General features: G+C 32.3%; 1 protein-coding gene across 2 annotated transcripts in view; it reads right to left on the reverse strand.

The window, feature by feature from the left end:
- The window catches only part of LOC111984107 (uncharacterized), a 31126-nt gene extending 12304 nt beyond the window's left edge, over nucleotides 1-18822 (reverse strand). The window contains exons 1-5 of one of the 2 annotated variants that reach the window (XM_065777497.1): nucleotides 17715-18822; nucleotides 16750-16852; nucleotides 15469-15564; nucleotides 6583-6638; nucleotides 5384-5507 (exon numbers count right to left, since the gene is read on the reverse strand). In XM_065777497.1, coding sequence (XP_065633569.1) covers nucleotides 5384-5507; nucleotides 6583-6638; nucleotides 15469-15564; nucleotides 16750-16852; nucleotides 17715-17839 — 504 coding nt within the window. In that variant the 5' untranslated portion in view covers nucleotides 17840-18822. The remainder of the gene's footprint in view (nucleotides 1-5383; nucleotides 5508-6582; nucleotides 6639-15468; nucleotides 15565-16749; nucleotides 16853-17714) is intronic. The other variant, XM_065777496.1, reaches the window with a different exon arrangement.
- Nucleotides 18823-19084: the final 262 nt, after the last annotated feature.

Raw genomic sequence — 19084 nt, forward strand, 5'->3', positions numbered from 1 at the left:
CACTAAAACAACAAAAATACCCCTCAAAATATCTAAAACGACCAAAATATCATTAAACCTATAAGATGAAAAAAAAATACACCTGAAGCCTTTAAAATTACCAAAATATAGGTTTGGGGTATTTTGGAAGTTTCAAGGGTATTTTCATCAAATTAAAGGTTCTAAGAGTATTTTAGTCATTTTGTAGTTTTTGAGGAAATTTTGGTAATTTTTTAGGTTTTAAGCGTGTTTTGTTAATTTTTATATTTTGGGGCTATTTCGGTAATTTTCTAGCTTTCAGAGGTATTTTAATCAGTTTTTAGGTTTTGGGAATATTTAATCAATTTTTATATTTTGGGGCTATTTCGGTTAGTTTTTTAAATTTTAGAGGTATTTCGGTCATTTTTTAGGTTTAGGGTGTATTTTTATTATCTTATGGGTTTAAGGAGCATTTTTGTGATTTTATAGGTTTCAGGACTATTTTGATCATTTTATAGGTTTTGGGGGTATTTTGGTCATTTTTATGTTTATGGGGTATTTTGGTTTCTTCTTAGGTTTCGGGGTTATTTCGGTCATTTTTTGAGTTTCGAGGGTATTTTGTTCATTTTTTAGGTTTCAAGGGTATTTTGGCTATTTTTTTTATTTCGAGGGCATTTCGATCATTTTCTAGGTTTAGGGGTATTTCGGTCAATTTTTAAGTTTTAATGGTATTTTGGTCATTTTCTAGGTTTTGGGGGATATTTTGCCCTTTTTTTTTTAGGTTTTTGGGTATTTCGATTAATTTTTAGGTTTAGGGGGCGTTTTGGTCAATTTTTAGGTTTCGGAAGTATTTTGGTTATTTTTTAAAATTTCAAGGATATTTCGATCAATTTTTAGGTGTAGGGGGTATTTTGATCATTTTTTAGATTTATGAGGGGTATTTTGGTCATGTTTTAGTTTTAGGGGGTATTTTGGTAATTTTTAGGTTTCGAGGGTATTTTGGTCATGTTTAGGATTTGGGAATATTTTGATCATTTTTTAGGTTTCAGGGGTATTTTGGTAATTTTTAGTGGTTTTTGAGCACACTTACTCTTTTTTTAGCTTTAGGAGGTATTTTGGTAATTTTAAAGAATTTTAGGAGTACTTTGGTCATTTTCAAGTTTTATAGGCATTTTGGTAATTTTAATTATTGGTTAACTGGGTGGGTTGGGGTTTACCTATAATAATTGGGTTGGGTTAGGTTTGGGTTAAAAGTAATTAGATAAATGGATAATAAATGGGTAAATAGATTTTGTGTACCAAATTCAATTATGCCTACCCCAAACCCGCCCATTTGACATCCCTAATCATAATTAAACCAAAAGAAAGTGCATATACAAGAGATAAATAACCTCTCTGATCAAAACCAATAGTAAAATATCAAGCCACAACACGTAAGCACCTTACAAAAGACAAAATTCTCCAAAAGTGCATTTTTTTTTAACAAATCAAGACGAATATTGGAAAATGTATTCGGGGGCGACTCTAAGATTTATTTCTAAGGGTTAATAGTGTTGGAGCTAGGAATTTGTTGTAGGGGAGTAAAAAATAAAATGATTCATTTTTATTTCTGTACATACGACTTTCATATTATATTCAATGATCTAAAATAGTATTCTAAATATAATTTAGGATACAATACAACTATATTGTGTAGTGATCTAAAAAAATGATTAATAGTTTAAAGATTGGTAAGACAACAATCATTGAATGCATAAATATATATAATAGAATAACTAATAATACATTTTTGTCAAATTTAGTATCCGTTTGAATACCACTTATTTTGCTGAAAACTGAAAACAATTTTTTAAAAAAGTTACTATTCACACGCGGGTTACTATTCATTTTCCTGTTTGTACTATTCATGTCTCATAAATAGTGCAAGAGGCGCTAGTTAAAAAAATATATGAATCCAAACACATACTTATAATAATTTATTATATTCATATGTAATATCAATTAAATAAAAATATATAATAAAGAAAAATAGAAAAACACTTAGGAGTTGAACTAGGAGTAAACGTAAAACTAAGGAAAAATAATAATAACTCATATAAGTTTTTGCTTTTGAAGTGTATAGCTTTTTAAGCATACATGCTATCATTTTCTTGGAATTTGAGCAAACACTAAATGACTTTTTGGACTTGATTCATGTCTCATGAATAGTGCAAGAGGCTCTAGTTAAAAAAAAAAAAAAAAAAAAATTGAATCCAAACGCATACTTATAATAATTTATTATATTTATACATAATATCAATTAAATAAAAATATATAATAAAGAAAAATAGAAACACACTTAGGAGTTGGACTAGGAGTAAACGTAAAACTAAGAAGAAAAAAATAATAACTCATATAAGTTTTTGCTTTTGAAGTGTATAGCTTTTTAAGCATACATGCTATCATTTTCTTAGAATTTGAGCAAACACTAAAAGACTTCTTGGACTTGAAAATCTGTAGGGCACTTATCAAACTACTTGATTAGAGATAAAGAAAACATAAAAATGAGAAAATGAGAAAAATAGATAAAGAGAATGAGGAAAGAATCATAAATGTAGATACAATTAGTTTGTCATACAGGTGGTGTAATTTTCTACTTTTTGTGCCAAAAGTGGTGTAATTTTTGGCTGATGAAGTAGAAAAGTGTAAGGAAAATCAGTTTCATTTTGCCATCAATGATAAAGTAAGTCAAAGTACGAAGAGAAAGTTTATTTATTTACTTATTTTATTTAACGAATGAGCAATTTTAAGAGTAATGCTACTAACAAAACACCTTCATAATAAAATCTAGGTGATAAGTTGTCAAAGGTATGTAAAAAAGTGATGTCAGTTATGAGTCTAAATAAAAACCAATTACAACTTACCACTTAACTTTTATTGTAAAATTAGTGTGAAAATATTGTGAAATTATCACTAAAATAATTATATTTAACCTTATTTCAGTTGGGTTTAAACAATATTTTTTAGGTTATATTCAAAATTTTATTTTAGGAGATCGAAACAAAAAAAAAAAGTTAATTAATTAATTTCATATATATATATATATATATATATAGTCCAGGTCAGGGGTTGATTTGAACCCTTTGGGCTGGCTGTTGCGCCAGCCATGAGGGTATTGCCTATGCGATGCTAGGCTAGAATAACATATGCACACAATGCTAACCTCCAATCAAAGTTTAAATTATCACCACGACCACCTACATGGACTGATCAGGTACCATTACACAGATTGAAAATAGTATCCCACAATCGATCCAATTAAGTCCTAATTGCTTATGGAAGAATACTAATCCAGCGATTTCAGTTCCTAAAGTTTCAAATGAAAGTTATTAGTCCTTAAAATTTTTAAATTGGTATTATTAATCTTTCATTAATTTTCGATACTTTTTTTTAACTATGTGGTTAACAGAAATAATGATGTGACTTTCGTAAGGTGATTTGGCAACATTATTAACATTAAAAAAATCCATACCAGTATCGCTCATGCCCAACAAAGATCCAAACCCAAACTTGTTAAAAATGAGTCCTCCCCAATTCACCTGATTATGCCCCAACCCACCCCTCCCAGCTCCTCCCTCCATCTTGCGGTCCGAAAAATCCTGCCCAAAGAGAGAGCCGATCCTTTCCCTCCCAGCAGGCTTCTTCTCTCGCCTGAATTAGTTTTCTCTTTTAAGCCATAGAAAATGATAAGAACAAAGATGTTGTACAGTTTTAAATGTTTTATATTTTTAAGTCTATAATTCAGTTGGTGCACTGACGCTTAAGAATTATCTTGATGTGTCATTAATTCAGCTCAGACATTCATTTTGGTGGCAAAATATGTGTTTGCCTTTGTTTTTCTCATTTAATTTTTTTTGCTATTACGTTTTCTTTATTGGATAGAGGTGCACAAGTACTAATTAGATTAAGATTCTGTACAATCAATTAATTTTTTTAGTTCCCTCTTAAGTCTCAACCATGTTTGGAATTTGGGATTTTATATATCACTTGGATATGTAGAAAAAAAAAAAAAAAAAAAAAAAAAAAAGTAGATGGTTCTCGCTATGTTGAAGAGCTGTAACGGAATGGGTTAGGGTTCAGTTTGTTGAATTGAGGAAGATCCGTTTCTAACAGGTTTGGGTTTGGATCTTTGTTCGGTCCGGGTAATAGTAATTACATGTATTTTTTATTTTGTTGAAAAAATTGTCATGTCATTAAAAAAAAAAAAAAAAAAAAACCCACATCATTCATTCATTAGCCACATAAGTAATGAGACTAACTGTAGTTAACGTTTATTTTTTAAACCTTAAGAAACAATAGAACCTATTTGAAATTTTAAGGTGCAAAAGTGTTTATTAAATCAATTTCATAGACTAATGATGTATTTTGCCTTATTTTTTAAAATTAATTAATTTTAACCTCTTTTTTGTTTGCCCTCTTAAACTACAATATATCCTGATTCCTAACTCTGCCTAACATTGTGTTGTGTTGACGTATTTTTTGGAATCCTTCCTCATTCCCAATTGCTTTCTCTGAGAATTTTAAAGATAGTTCATACTTTGATGGGTCAAATCGTCCTATGAAACATTTTGAACAGTGCTTTGCATGACAATACACACACGTGTACACATTTGCATGTTTTCAATTTGTGTTTACGTAAATTTTGTTCCAATCGGTGTTTACGTAAACTTTACAATAGATTCCTTCTAGACTTATCCAAAGACCTCAAATAAAAATGGGAAATCTATCGAATGCTTTTAAGGATTTTTTTTTTTGGAGAAACAAACACACACACAAGGGAGAGGGGAAGGGGTCTAACACAAAAGCATATTACAACTCCACTCAAAAATTATGGTAACTTTTAAGGGAAGATGAAACAAGTTATACTACATACAAAACACTCTCTTAAGCAATGTGAGATAATTACCCTTTTTTTTTTAGAAACAAACACACACACACACACACAAGGGAGAGGGAAAAGGGTTCCAACATAAAAGCACACCACAACTCCATTCAAAAGTCATGGTAATTTTTAAGGGAAGGTGGGGAAATTATACTACATACAACACACTCTCTTAATCAATATAGGAAAATTACTCTTTTTTTTTTTAGAAACAAACACACACACACACACACACACACACAAGGGAGGGAAATAAGTTATAATACAAAGGCACACCACAACTCCACTAAAAAATCATGGTAACAATACTTTTAGAGTATTAATTAACAATTTATTTAAAGAAAATTTTTATGAAAAAATAATTAATATTTTGACAATTTTTTTCTTTTTCCATAAAAATTATGTCAAATTTTTTTTAAAATGAATTATTAACTATTATTTTAAGGCACTCATTAGCATGATCCAATAAAAATAAAGAATTTAAATTAAGCCATAGTCATATACCAGCTCATAATGACGAGAGATGTTCCCCCGAGCTTGTGTGAGACTATTATGCCTTAAAAAATGCTTGAAAAAGCGCGTCAAAGATCCTAGAGTAGCTGTGAATATCAATGGTGTCCACCAGCCCCTATAGCCAAAATAATAATAATAATAATAATAATAATAATAATAATAATAGTGATAGGATCAAGTTACATTTGGTGTAACTCTTGTAAAGCTACACATTTTTTATACTATAAATTTCTAAGAGATTTAACTGTTAAAAAAACCATTATTAAATGTTCTTGTTTTCTACTTAATTACTTAATTAATATTAGTATTCTTTCTCTTCTTATTTATTATTGCTTTCCACTTGATCCAAAACTTCAAATTTGTGCCTATCATCCACTAAAGCAAAATATCCTTGTTTTTCTTTTTTTCTTTTTTGAATTACATGCTAAACTATCAGTGTTTCAACTATTAGCAAAGACAAAAAAAAAACAAATATATATATATATATATATGAATAAAACATCAATACAGCTTTTCCAAAAAGTTTTTATTAGATTGTAGAAGAAGCAATTCAAATCTAAAAACATACATTAAGCTTGAACTTTTACCATAAATTATAAATTATTCGAAATAATGTCTTCCATTAATCTTTGTTTATCTTTTATAAGAAAATATTTTTATATTATATGAAGGACCAAAGCATGGTCAGGGATAATAATTTTTCACTATCATTGCATTTGCAACGCAAAAACTTTTAAACTATCAGCTCTTCTTTCTTGTTGAAATAAAAAGCAGTAGATTACTTTTAAATTCAATTGTATATATAATTGTATAAATTTAATTTCATCATCAAATATCTATTTAATTTCTCTTTTAGGACGAATCATTTGAAAAGTAGGTTGTTGAAAATGGCAAATGCCCTTTAATCAAGTGAAAAACTATAAATAAGGAGAGAGACAAAGGTGGAAGACAATAACATTTAATGATTTTTTTTTTAATCGTTAGATCTCTTAAAAATCTACAGTGTAAAAAATGTGTAATTTTACAAGAGTTACATCAGGTGTAACTTTACAAGAGTTACGCCAGGTGTAACTTAAACCCATCTCATAATAATAATAATAATAAAATGAACAATTTAGGAAATAATTAATCATAATATTTTTATCCAAGTTTCCAGCAAAATCTGGTAGTAGCAAAATAGCAATATATACCTTCTCTTATTCAATTTCGACATAGAGGAATTTGAATCTCTGCTGGCAATAAGAATCTGTAGAACAAATAAATTATATACTATACAATAAAAGTTGGGTTTAGAAACCGTAGTTGTGCCAAGTGACTTCACCAAATTACAGAAACCTTTTTTAGATTTTTAGATTTTAAAAAATATATATAATTTTTCTTCTTCTATAATTTCTAAGTTGATAGAAATCTTAATTTGATTACAATCCAAATTTTTCATCTAATCCATCAAAATCTTAATAACATCAAGCTTTTTACGGTATAACAAAAGAAAAAAAAAATATTGTAATTAACACGTGGTAACAACTTGATTTTTATGATATTTGATTTTAAAAAAATTTCTTCTTTTTTTGCTTATATTAACTTCATCACAACTTTCATTGGGATGATATATACAAGGGAATGAATTGATAATAAATTTGTTATCTATTTTTTTTTTCAAATATATTTTTTTAATTTAATTTTTTTTGGATAAGTATCAAATTTTTGGATAACAAAAAAAGAAGAAGCTAATAACGTTAATTAACAACATGATTTTTATGGTATAACAGAAAATAAAAATTTGTAAGTAACGTTAACAATTTGATTTTTATGGTATTGGATTTTATTTTATTTTATTTTCTTGTTGCTTATATTAACTTCTTCACAACTTAAAATTATTGTTTTAAATAGAAACAACTTTTTATCAACCTTTTTTTTTTTTTGGTTGAAGTTTACAGTGCTTGAAATTTTGTTTGTTGGATAAATATAGGAATGATTATGGATAATAGTTTTATTATACCATGACTCTCATCTTTAAATTTTCAAGTCACTATAACTAATAAGGGCAGATTCTTGATTTTTTTTTTTTATTAATATTTTGAACGTTCAAGTATCTATAATTTTTTAGGGTTATTTGTTATTTGTTTAATTTTTATTATTATTATTATCATTATTATTATTATTATTATTATTATTATTATAAACCTTTTTTTTTTTTGGTTGAAGTTTACAGTGCTTGAAATTTTGTTTGTTGGATAAATATAGGAATGATTATGGATAATAGTTTTATTATACCATGACTCTCATCTTTAAATTTTCAAGTCACTATAACTAATAAGGGCAGATTCTTGATTTTTTTTTTATTAATATTTTGAACGTTCAAGTATCTATAATTTTTTAGGGTTATTTGTTATTTGTTTAATTTTTATTATTATTATTATCATTATTATTATTATTATTATTATTATTATTATTTTCAGGGAGTTTCCTTGAGATTTCAAAGCACTCGAACAAACAATACTCTTGGTATTGAGTTTTTCTCAAAAAAAAATTCTTGAAGTTTATATTTACACATTTTGTTTTGAAAGAGTGAAATTTGGTGCCTCCTACCTCACTTTCAAAGACAAAAATTCAATTATTATGTAAGTTTATCAATTTTTATTTTTTAATGTTTAGTAATTTGGGTTGTTCATAATTCTTAACTATTACATTGAGGTTACTGCTTAAATATGCTTTCAATTATGTTGTTTTTTTTTAATATTATTACTTATTGAATTCAAGGTTATTCATTTAAATATGCACTTGAGCTTGAATTATGCAAACTCCCTTTATATATTTTTAGGCATCTCATTTTATATTAGTTGCATAGTTATCTACCATATTCCATTCAATTAATTTTCAACTTATATATGATTTTATTTATTTATAAAAACTTAATCTTACACCATATGCATTCATTATATAACTTAAAGTAAAAGGTTACTTTGTTTAAAAAAATAGAGTAAAAAATTACTTTATTTTTATTATTTATTTAATTTTAGTTAAAATAAAAATAACTTTTTTTCATCAATTTACACATGATTCTTGATTAAACAGTGCATCGTATGGGCATAATACTAGTGCATATGTGTGTGTGTGTGTGTGTGTGTGTGTGTGTGGTTTCTCTGACCTAGGGGGCGACTTCCCAAACCCTAGACAGCATAGTAGAATGTTATGCCTACCTCATGCAGCTTCCTAGTTCTCTTCATTGCTTCGGCAGTGAGTGAGAGGTTCATGTTAAGTCATGGAGAAGTTATCGGTTTTGTGGGAGAAACTATCCTTATCGGAGGATGAAGGAAACCTGTATGAGTCGGATGTTTTTGAACGGAGTGGTGGACAAGTGGTGGTAGCAAGGTTTTTTACTCATTGAGTACTGAATATGTAGGCTATTGCTAGTACTTTCAAGCCCCTTTGGAGGACAAAGAAAGGCTTTGAAGTGAAGGATGTGAGGAATCATACGATTTTGTTTGTGTTTGCGGATGAAGTTGATGCGGAGAGCGTTCTCATGGGATAGCCGTGGAGCTATGATAAACATCTAGTCTCTCTCAGACGTCTGGAAGTGTTCCAATTAGGGAGTTGGAATTCAATAAGACGTTATTCTGGGTTCAACTCCACGATCCTCCTATAGGTGACATAAATCCTCGGACAGCATGTGAGATTGGAAAGATTATCGGGGAAGTTCAATTAGGGATGAAAAGGTGGGGAACCCAGGATGGCAGTAGCTATATGCGCATTAAGGTGTTGGTTGATTCATCAAAACCACATTGCAGGGGATGAAAAATTTGCAAGGAAGATGGTAAGGTTGGATGGGTATGATTCAAATATGAGAGACTACCTAACCTATGCTATTGGTGCAGACTTTTGACGCATAGTGACAAAGACTGCGATTTATGGGTTCAAAGCAGAGGAAGCCTGATAGAGAGTGATCAACAATACAGAGGATGGATGCAAGCTTCATCAACCATTCCCAAGAAGTGTCCTGTGGTTCAGTTTGAGGGGTATGATGGTGCAACGTAAAAGGTGTTGTAGTCTTCTCTTGTACGCATCGGTGAGGAGATGGATACTAGTGAAAACAAAGTGCTTGGCTGAAGCAAGGATAAAGAGAGTCAAGGGGGTCAGTTTGAGGATAATCATAGGCTTAAGGGGAGTGTGGACATACCTGAGTCATTACCTGCGAAGTGTAGGAGTCTCCAAAGAAATTTTCAAGAGCATTTAAAGGCGATTGATTTGGAGTTGGCTAAGTATGATCGTGAAGTAGACACAGACTTGCAACCAAGGGTAAAGGTTGCTATAGTAGGCCTTTTGAATGATCCCAAGGGTCATTTGGGAGTAGAGGATGGAGAGCATGTTACTGAGATTGTTGGCACCTATCAAGCCTCTATTGGTTGGGAGGAGACTACTTCCTTAGGGGGTCCGGTTTGAGGATGGAAATGTTTAGCTAGAGAGAAGGCAGCAATGGAACAGGTAAGCTCCCCAATTTATGCAAAACAGGGTATTCAAGAATATTCGGAGGTGATGGAGGATTTGGTACCAACAAAGCGACAATGTGTTAGCATTAAAAGCATAGAAATGGTGGAGACTGGGGACTAGCCCCATCGAGGTCTATGAGTTGTTTAGCTTGGAATTATCACAGGCTTGGGAACTCGCATGCAAAAAGAGAGCTTGAAGATTTGATTCAAGCACAAGATCCCCTAATTGTTTTTTTTTTTTTTTTTTTTTTTTTTTTTTTTTTTTTTTTTTTTTTTTTTTATCAAAGACATAGTCAGATAAGGCAAAATTAGAAAGATTGAAAGCCAAGATTAAGTATGCTAGTTTATTTTATGTTCAAAGTCAAGACAAAGGGGGTGGTTTGGCACTCTTTTGGCAGCAATGAGTTTCAATTTGGGTTGACGATTTTTCAGATTCCATATTGATGTAGTGGTTAAAGGGGACACAATGGGGGCTTGGAGATTCACTGGATTTTATGGTAAGCCAGACACTAATGAAAGGATGGAGCCTTGGAATATGCTTCGGATGTTGAATTCAAAACCACATTTACCTTGGGTTTGTATGGGAGACTTTAAAAAAATTCTTTTCACTGAAGAGAAGCAATGGGGTTGAATGCGTCCACATGTCCGATGCAAGCCTTTTGAGATGTTTTAAATACTTAAGGTTTCATGGATTTAGGATTCATAGGTCTAGAATTTACATGGCAAGGTGTTAGGCATGGGCAGGTTATTTGGGAATGATTGGACAAAGGGGTTGCGAATTATGATTGGGTGGCAAAATTCCCTGCAGCGACTGTTCGACATCTTAATTGTGTAGCTTCAGACCATCAGCCACTTCGGCTACTACTTGTTCTGAATGGTGAGTTAGTTAGATGGAAATGAAAACCTTTTCACTTTGAGGAAATGTGGTTGGCTGACTAGGGTTATGGTGATACAGTAAGAAAGGCTTGGGATATTAGGCCGAATGGGCACCAAATGTTTAGGGTGATTACCAAGATAAATAAGTGTAAAACAATGTTGAAATCATGGAGTAAAAATCACTTTGGTAATGTGAAAAGTCAAATCAAATCAAAGAAATAGCTGTTATGGAGGGTTGAGGAGGCTTCGGCTAAAGGTGGGAATTATGATATGGTGGTTCAGTTAAGAAGGGAGCTAAATGCTTTGCTAGACAAAGAAAGTTGCATGTGGGCCCAACGGTCTAGAGCTCAATGGTTACCAAATGGAGATTGTAATACAAACTTTTTTCATGGGGTGGCCACGCATAGAAAACGTAAAAACTTCATAAAAGGCATTAGGGACATGTATGGTGCATGGGTCATGGATGAGGGGGCTGTTGGGGATGTTTTTGTGGACTTTTATTCTAGGCTGTCTATAACTTCAAATCCAACAGATTTAGGGAGAGTCTTGGTAGGAGTTTAAACAGTGGTTAGTGCTCCTATGACTTATGCTTTAACTGTTCAGGAAGAGGTTGACGTGACAATTAAACAAATAGCCACTTTAAAAGCACCGGGACTGGATGGGATGCCTCCCCTTTTCTTTCAAACCTTCTAGTCAGATATTGGGATGGTTGTTTCAGAGGCGATGCTCTCTTGTCTTAATTCAAGTACTCTTCTAAAGTCAATCAACCACACATTTATCACTTTGATTCCAAAGGTAAAAAAATCCTAAATTCATTGCTCAATTTAGGCTTATCAGTCTATGTAACGTTATTTATAAAATCTTGAGTAAAGTCATTGTAAATAGGCTAAAACCAATTTTGAATTCCATTATTTCGGAATCTCAAAGTGCTTTTATTGCTGACAAAGTTATTACTGATAATATCTTGATTGCTTTTGAATCTCTATATCATATGAAAACTCAATGTTCAGGAAAGATAGGTTTTATGGCCTTAAAGTTTGATATGAGTAAGGCTTATAATAGAGTGGAATGGGTTTTCTTGGAGAAAATTTTATTGAAGATGGGGTTTCAGGATAATTGGGTGGCCTTGATAATGCAATGTATCACAACAGTTTCTTACTCGATTATGGTGAATGGTGAACTGAAGGGTCTTATCTATCCTTCTAGGGGTTTAAGACAAGGCGATCCTCTGTCTTCTTTTCTATTTTTGTTCTGTGTGGAAGGATTAAATGCTCTTCTATCACAAGTAGCTAGGGATGGGGAAATTTGAGGTTATTCTATTTGTAGAGCAGGGTCAAAAATAACCCATCTCTTCTTTACCGATGATTTTTTGTTATTTTGTAGAGCAACCTCCTCTGAATGTGGAAAAATTCAAAATATTCTTGCTTGGTATGAAGCAGCTTCAAGGCAACATGTTAATTCTAACAAGACTACAACATTATTCAGCCAGAAAACCTCTGAGGAGGTTCAGGGAGAATTATAAGCTTTGTTGGGGGTGCCAGTTATAAGAAATTATGAGAAATATCTAGGGCTTCCTTCATTTGTGGGTCGTAAAAAAAAAGCTTGTTCAATCAAGTTAAGGAGCAAATTTGGGCAAAATGCAAGGGTGGAAGGAGAAATTACTTTCTCAGGCGGGCAAGGAAGTAATGATTAAAGTTGTGGTTCAATCCATCCTGACTTATTTTATGATTTTTTTTTGTCTTATCATTGGGCTCCTCAAGGATATAGAAGCAATGATTCGGAAGTTTTGGTGGGGATGTTCAGAAAACTCTAAAAAAATCCATTAAGTGAAATGGGAAATGTTATGCTTTTCAAAATTGGTAGGAGGTATGGGTTTTAGAGATTTGAGATTGTTTAATGATGCAATGTTGGGTAAGCAAGTTTGGCGTCTTTTTCACATAAGAACTTCCTTGGTATTCAAGGTATTTTGAGCAAAATATTTTCCATCAGGCAATATTTTTGATGCGGAGGTGTCTCCTCAATGTTCTTTTGCTTGCGAAGTATATTGCAAGCTAGAGAAGGGTTTTGAGGGGTGCTAAGTGAAGGGTGGGAGATGGGAAGGATATAAATATTTGGAGACATTGTTAGCTTCCTTCTGATGGGGGTGGTGGAGTTTTATCTTCGCAACTAGACTCCTCTTTATAGGTTGTTAGTGATTTGTTTTTACGAAGTTGAAGAAATTGGAATGAGGAGCTTATTGATGGGAATTTTTACCCATGGAAAGCTGAAGTTATCAAAAGTATCCCTATAAGTCAATATGTAGATGCTAATGCTTTGATCTGGCCTTTTTCTTCTGATGGAAAGTATACGATCAGGAGCGCATATCGGTTGCTTGTTATGATTCACGTCAAAGTCAAGCCCGTTCTTCGAACATGGAGCTGGGAAGTTCTTCAAACAAAGTTAGGCATTTCATTTGGCGAGTTGTCCAAGATTCTTTATCCACGAAGTTTAACTTGAATAGGCGTTAGGTGGTGACAGATGGTCTCTATGAATTGTGCCAAGATTTCTCTGAAGATAATGTTCATGCTTTATGGTATTGTGATTAGGGGTGGCAATTTTTGTCCATATTTATGAACTCGTCCATTACCCACCTTATTTGGATAAGTCTTAACCCAACCCATTTGAGTATTTGGGTTAAATGGATAAAGATTCATTTGGTTATTTAATTAGATGGGTCAAAATGGATAAATCCACTAATACCCACTAAACCCATCTAAAATTTAAAATTAAATAAACCCACTAGTACCCAATAAACCCTTCTAAAATCTAAAACTTAAATAAATAGTATAACCCTTAGTCTCACTCTCCCTCAAATTTTCTAAGTAACCAAACACTTTCCCAAACACTTTAACCTCTCGATTTCTAAGCCCAAACACTTTCCCTCATATTTTCTCAATTACTAAACAAAAGGAAATTCTAGAGAGAGAAAGGGATGGAATCGAAGTTCACCAGAGGATTGGATTGGTCATTGAGCCCCAATTGCAAAGTCATGTTCTGTTGTCTTGTCGTGGTTTTAGTTTTAGTTTTACCTTTTGATTTTCTAGCTCACTGTCTCTACTACGTCTAACTCTTCCAAATCTCATTTTCATTCATTCTTCCCTCCCAGTAACCATTTCTTCTTCTTCTTCTTCTTATTATTATTATTATTATTATGCTATGCTACTTTCTTCGTTCACTTTGCTTAACAAATCTATTGTCTGTGATTCATTCTTCCCTCTAGTTTTTTTATTTTTATTTTTTAACTTTTCACTTTTTGAGTTTGTCTGTTTGGTTGCTGAGAAAGTTTTGAGAAAATTAGGGAAAAACTGTATTACAGAGTTTAGACTAAAGTTCAAGTTAGTTTTATGAGTATCTGTTTGTTTGCTTAAAAGATTGTTTGATTAGCTAGGTATTGGTCTGGGTGAGGAGAAGTTTTGTTTGGTTTGTGAGAAAGCTTGGGAAAATAAATGAAAATGAAGTGGTTGATGTTGTTATAAAGCTAAAAGATTTTAATCCAATTTTCAAGGGTCTTGTTTGGTTTATGAGAAATTTTGTAGTTGCTAACTTAATGGGAAAATTTAGTAACAAGTTATTTATTCATTTGGGTCATATTGGATTAAATGGGCGGGTTACTAATTAAATGGGTTAGGTGGGTAATGGATAATTAATTTATATATAAACGAGTCATAAATGGATAAATGGGTAGCTACACACCCAACCCATTTATGACCCAACTAGCCCATTTGCCACCCCTAATTGTGATTTAGTGAAGGCTATATGGCAGTTTGATTTCCGCTTTTCCTTTCTTCAAACCCAGAAATTCTCAACCTTTGAAGATCTTTTCTAGTTCTTGTGTCTACATGGATCATCTAATCTAGTTGCCTAGTTTGCTATGGTTGCGTGGAGTGTATGGGGGAGTAGAAATAGAAGGAGAGTGGGGCAAAAAACATGGAGGGTTGAGGAAGTTGTTTAGCAGGCTTTGGAGCTCTTACAAGAATTTCAGGATGTGCATAAGAAGGCTCATCGGGTAGTTGATCATAGCAAGGATTTATGGTGGAAGCCGCCTGATTATGGTCTTTAAAAGATCAACTTTGATGGGGCTTTATTTGCTGATCAGGTTAGTGTAGGTTTAAGGGTGGTCATTAGAGACTGGGAGGGGCAGATCATAGCTGCATTAAGTTAGAAAGTGAGGTATCCGGGTTTAGTTGATTTGGTGGAAGCCTTAGCTACCTGTAGAGCAATCAGTTTTGCCAAGGAGCTCAGTATTCATCAAATGGTGGTTAAAGGAGACTCATTGTTGGTTATTCAGGCCATTAACGATGCCAGGCTAGTTCGAACTATGTATGGACATGTTATTGATGATATCAAAATTTTGTCTTCCACTGTTTGTTGTAGTTTTTTGCTTGTTAAGCAAGAGAGTAATAAATTAGCTTATGCCCTCGCTCATAGCGCAATTTTATCTACAGATACTAATGTGTGGTTGGAAGATTTGCCACGAGATTTGGATGATGTTTTCTAGTTTGATTTACTGTAATAAAGTTTTCTTACCTTTTTCTCAACATATATATATATATATATATGCGTGTGTGTGAGAGCAAGGCAAAATCTTAGGAAGTAAATACCAGAAAAATGCTTTGTACATATAGGGACAAACTAGCTCTGCTTGGAATTAATTCAAACTCAAATCAATCTTACCAAAAAGAGGTTTAGAAGACCTTCATTGTTATCATTGAAAGAAATATCCCCATCAATATATGCATCTGCAAGGCCTAAATCAGCATTTGCCATAACCTATTTAAAACAAGATGGTGAGAAAAATTTTGTTGTATAATATAATAAGATTTTGAATTTTAATTGCCAATATAATGCGCAGCTAGGTTGCATGGACACGCCATTTTTGGCATCGTGTCGATGTTGGACATTGGAATGAGTACGACTAGCCGGATTCCGGTGTCCCGCGAGTGTCTCTATTTTTTCTTTTTCTTTTTCTTTTTTTTTTCTTTTTTTTTTCACTTCTCCGACATGTCAGCAGTGAAAAAGGAAGAAGAAGAAAATCACATATTTTGACAGATGGACTTACCAATTCCATTGATTTTGTGATATACCCTAAAACAAAAATTCTTAGAGTTTGAGCAGTCTAAGTTAAAACCCACATCTCAAGTTCTCAACCCACCCTCTCTCTGACCTCTAACCTCTGCCCGCTGCCGCTGCCCTCTGTCCCTCACGGAAGCTAGATCAGGCCGATTGGCAAACTCCATAGATGTCAACGTCATGCCCTGTCACTTCCGATCGGCGAGCTCCTCCTCTCTCATTCTTCTTCTTCTTCTGCTTCTTTTTCGTTTTCTTTTTCTTCACTCTCTCACCCAAATGCCTTCTGTCTTCTAGTCTAGTTCATTTTAACTTTTCTAATACTTTTTTATATTTCCTCTTAATTTGTTTTGTGTGTCTTCTGCCAACCCCACGTGCAAGTCAATTTCAATTTCAAATTTTAACTATTGAATACCATATGTCAGTGCCAAGATGTCATTGATATGCCATTGGTCCAAAAGAAAATAATTTATATTATTATTTTGACTATTATTTTTAATATTAGTATTAGTATTTGAATGTAGCCTAGTTAAACTTTTGGTTTGTACTCTAAACATTTTATCTGTATTATTGTACTACTTTGGGTGTTAGTTTACTTATTTGTAGTTCGTACATAATTTAAATTCTAGACATAAACGTATTTTATGTCTAAAAATCTTTAAAAATATGCCTAAATATAAAATTTAATTAATTATTTAACCACCGTGTTCCCGTCGTATTATGTCTTTATTTTTCAAAAATTGTCGTATCTTCATGTCCGTGTCCATGCAACATAGATGCGCAGCCTATTAGTTAATTTTGAAAAAAATTCCGGCCAATTTCAACAATAATATGTTGCATGCATGTGACCCGTATAAAAATATTCCTACATAGATTAAGCGTACATACCTTCCAATAAAACTGTGGATTATTAACTTTAAGAACTATTTTCAAAGGACACTTTCTCTTGTCTCCTTCAAAGGTCAATGTTGTACCCCCTTCCTCCAATAAACTGCAACACCACAAGGCATGGTATATCAAATATTAATAACATGGGTTTTCGCAGCATAGTTGAAAAATTGGGTGTTGCCACTGGTGGTGGAAATTAAAAACCATCTGGGTTAAATCCTTCACACAAAAATTTCATAAAATCCTATTGAGAAACGTTCCGGAAAAGGAATTCCAATACATATTCTAATGGTCCTATTATTTGAAGCTGGAATTCAACAAAAATGGCTATGGTATCCTTTGTGCAAACAATAATATCCATTTTAATTCATTCTAGGGAGAACATAAACTAAAGCCCCATGGTCAATTACAAAATACCCTCACTAATATTATGAACACAACTTCACCATTTTTAAAGCGGTTGATTGTAATTTGCAAGCAGTGGACACAACTAACACTCAAAACTCCATTGTTTTTTCTTCACTACTCACAATTGACCACTTTAACAATTATAATTTTTTGTATAAAGAAAACATTGTGTTCATAGACCTTAGTATTATCGAAATCCTTACATAATCAACTCACATAGCCTTAACAAAAAGGAAAAGGCTAAAGAATGCAGAGAAATTAACCTATAGCAGCAGCTCGGGGGCTGAACAAAAAACATACCCAGAATAATATTTGAAACCTTCAAATTAAACAGCTCTTGCATGATGATAAATTTTCAGTGTCCTCTCGTCAAGTACCAGTCCTAGAACCCAGATGATCATAGACTACATACTATAACTGAATTTCAGAGAGTGCATATATAAAAAGTGTATTTTATATATATATATATACACATACACATTTTATATATATATATATATATACACACACACACACATACTGGCAGGATATCTAAGTTAGAAGTAAACTTAACTCACATTAAACATCCAGCAGAGATAAAACGTCCAAGGAACCTAGTGACAAAAAGGCGCGCCCCTGCTTCTATGAGAGATGGTTCCATGTGTTTTGGCTTGCTTAGAAGAGCACTCTGTGCAGCAGCCATGCCTGCCTACCAACAAGTATATCCAGTAAGACACCTTCCCTTCAAACTAATGATTCTCTTTAAAGAAATTTATAGAGCTTAGAAAAAGGCAAGCAAAAGGTAATAGACTTGATACAATTTTTCTCCAAGGGAAATTAGCAGTGATCAAGGGTAATGATTATTGTACACAGTATGTACATACACATATATAAAAGAGTCATTTTGATGTTTAGGGCAATAAACTAAAAGTAGATGCTTACCAAATGTAGTTATATATATCTTAATGTCTCTTTGTGGTTCCAGCCATAAGGCCCACAACTTCAACTACGAACGAAGCTATTGTTGGACGAACACCTCCCTCCAAGATATTTTTTTTTTTTTTAATACTAGTATGTGTTTACTAATTTTAGTAATTAGGTTCAATAAAATTACACTTAATCCCCTTTAATAATATCATTGACATTTTTTAAGTTCATAGAAAAATTTTATTGATATAAAATCTAGAATAAACCAGCAAGCGCAAAAAAATTATCCCGATAAAAAATTACTAATAACAAACTTAAGCCAACTAACAACCCAAAACAAACCCATGCAAGACTAAAAAAAAAAAAAAAAATGTGATAGAAAAAGGATAAAGCGTATGTTAAAATGTGTATTTAAAAAAGTACATAGGAAAAAAATAAAAATAATTGTTTATTTTTTAAACAGTACAAAAATATAATTAAACTGTCGGAGATGATCTAAAGATACGAGAAGAGAGACTGAGACTTAAAGCAGGGAGGAGCAGCAGCAGCAGCACAGCACCGCCCCAGATTCTCTCTCTCTCTCTCTCTCTCTCTCTCTCTCTCTCTCATATATTTGATCTCTAGTGCAAAATATTGCTGAGCTTTTATTAGTTTATTTGATAATCTGAGTTATGATTTCTATTTGGAACTAAACACAAATATCAAAGATTCAAAGAAAAAAGAAGAAAGAAAAAGCGGCAGAGAACTCTTTACTACATTTACCGTGAATGGCACAGAGAGAGAGAATGCATCTAATGACTTAATGCTTCATCTGTCTTTCTTTAATAAAGGTTAACAATTAAAGTAACAGTTTTTTATTTTATTTTTTATTATTATTATTTTAAAGTTGCGTGGTGTGACTAACCCATCCCACGTGTTTTGCATTTTATATATGTATATATTTTTATGTATTGTGCTTATCTCTTAGTGTTAGTTGAGATTTAACAAAATTAGTTGATTTGTAGTGTTGTGTTGTGGGCCC

This window comes from Quercus suber, unplaced genomic scaffold (assembly GCF_002906115.3).
Source record: "Quercus suber isolate HL8 unplaced genomic scaffold, Cork oak 2.0 scaffold_10, whole genome shotgun sequence".
Taxonomy (NCBI): Eukaryota; Viridiplantae; Streptophyta; class Magnoliopsida; order Fagales; family Fagaceae; genus Quercus; species Quercus suber.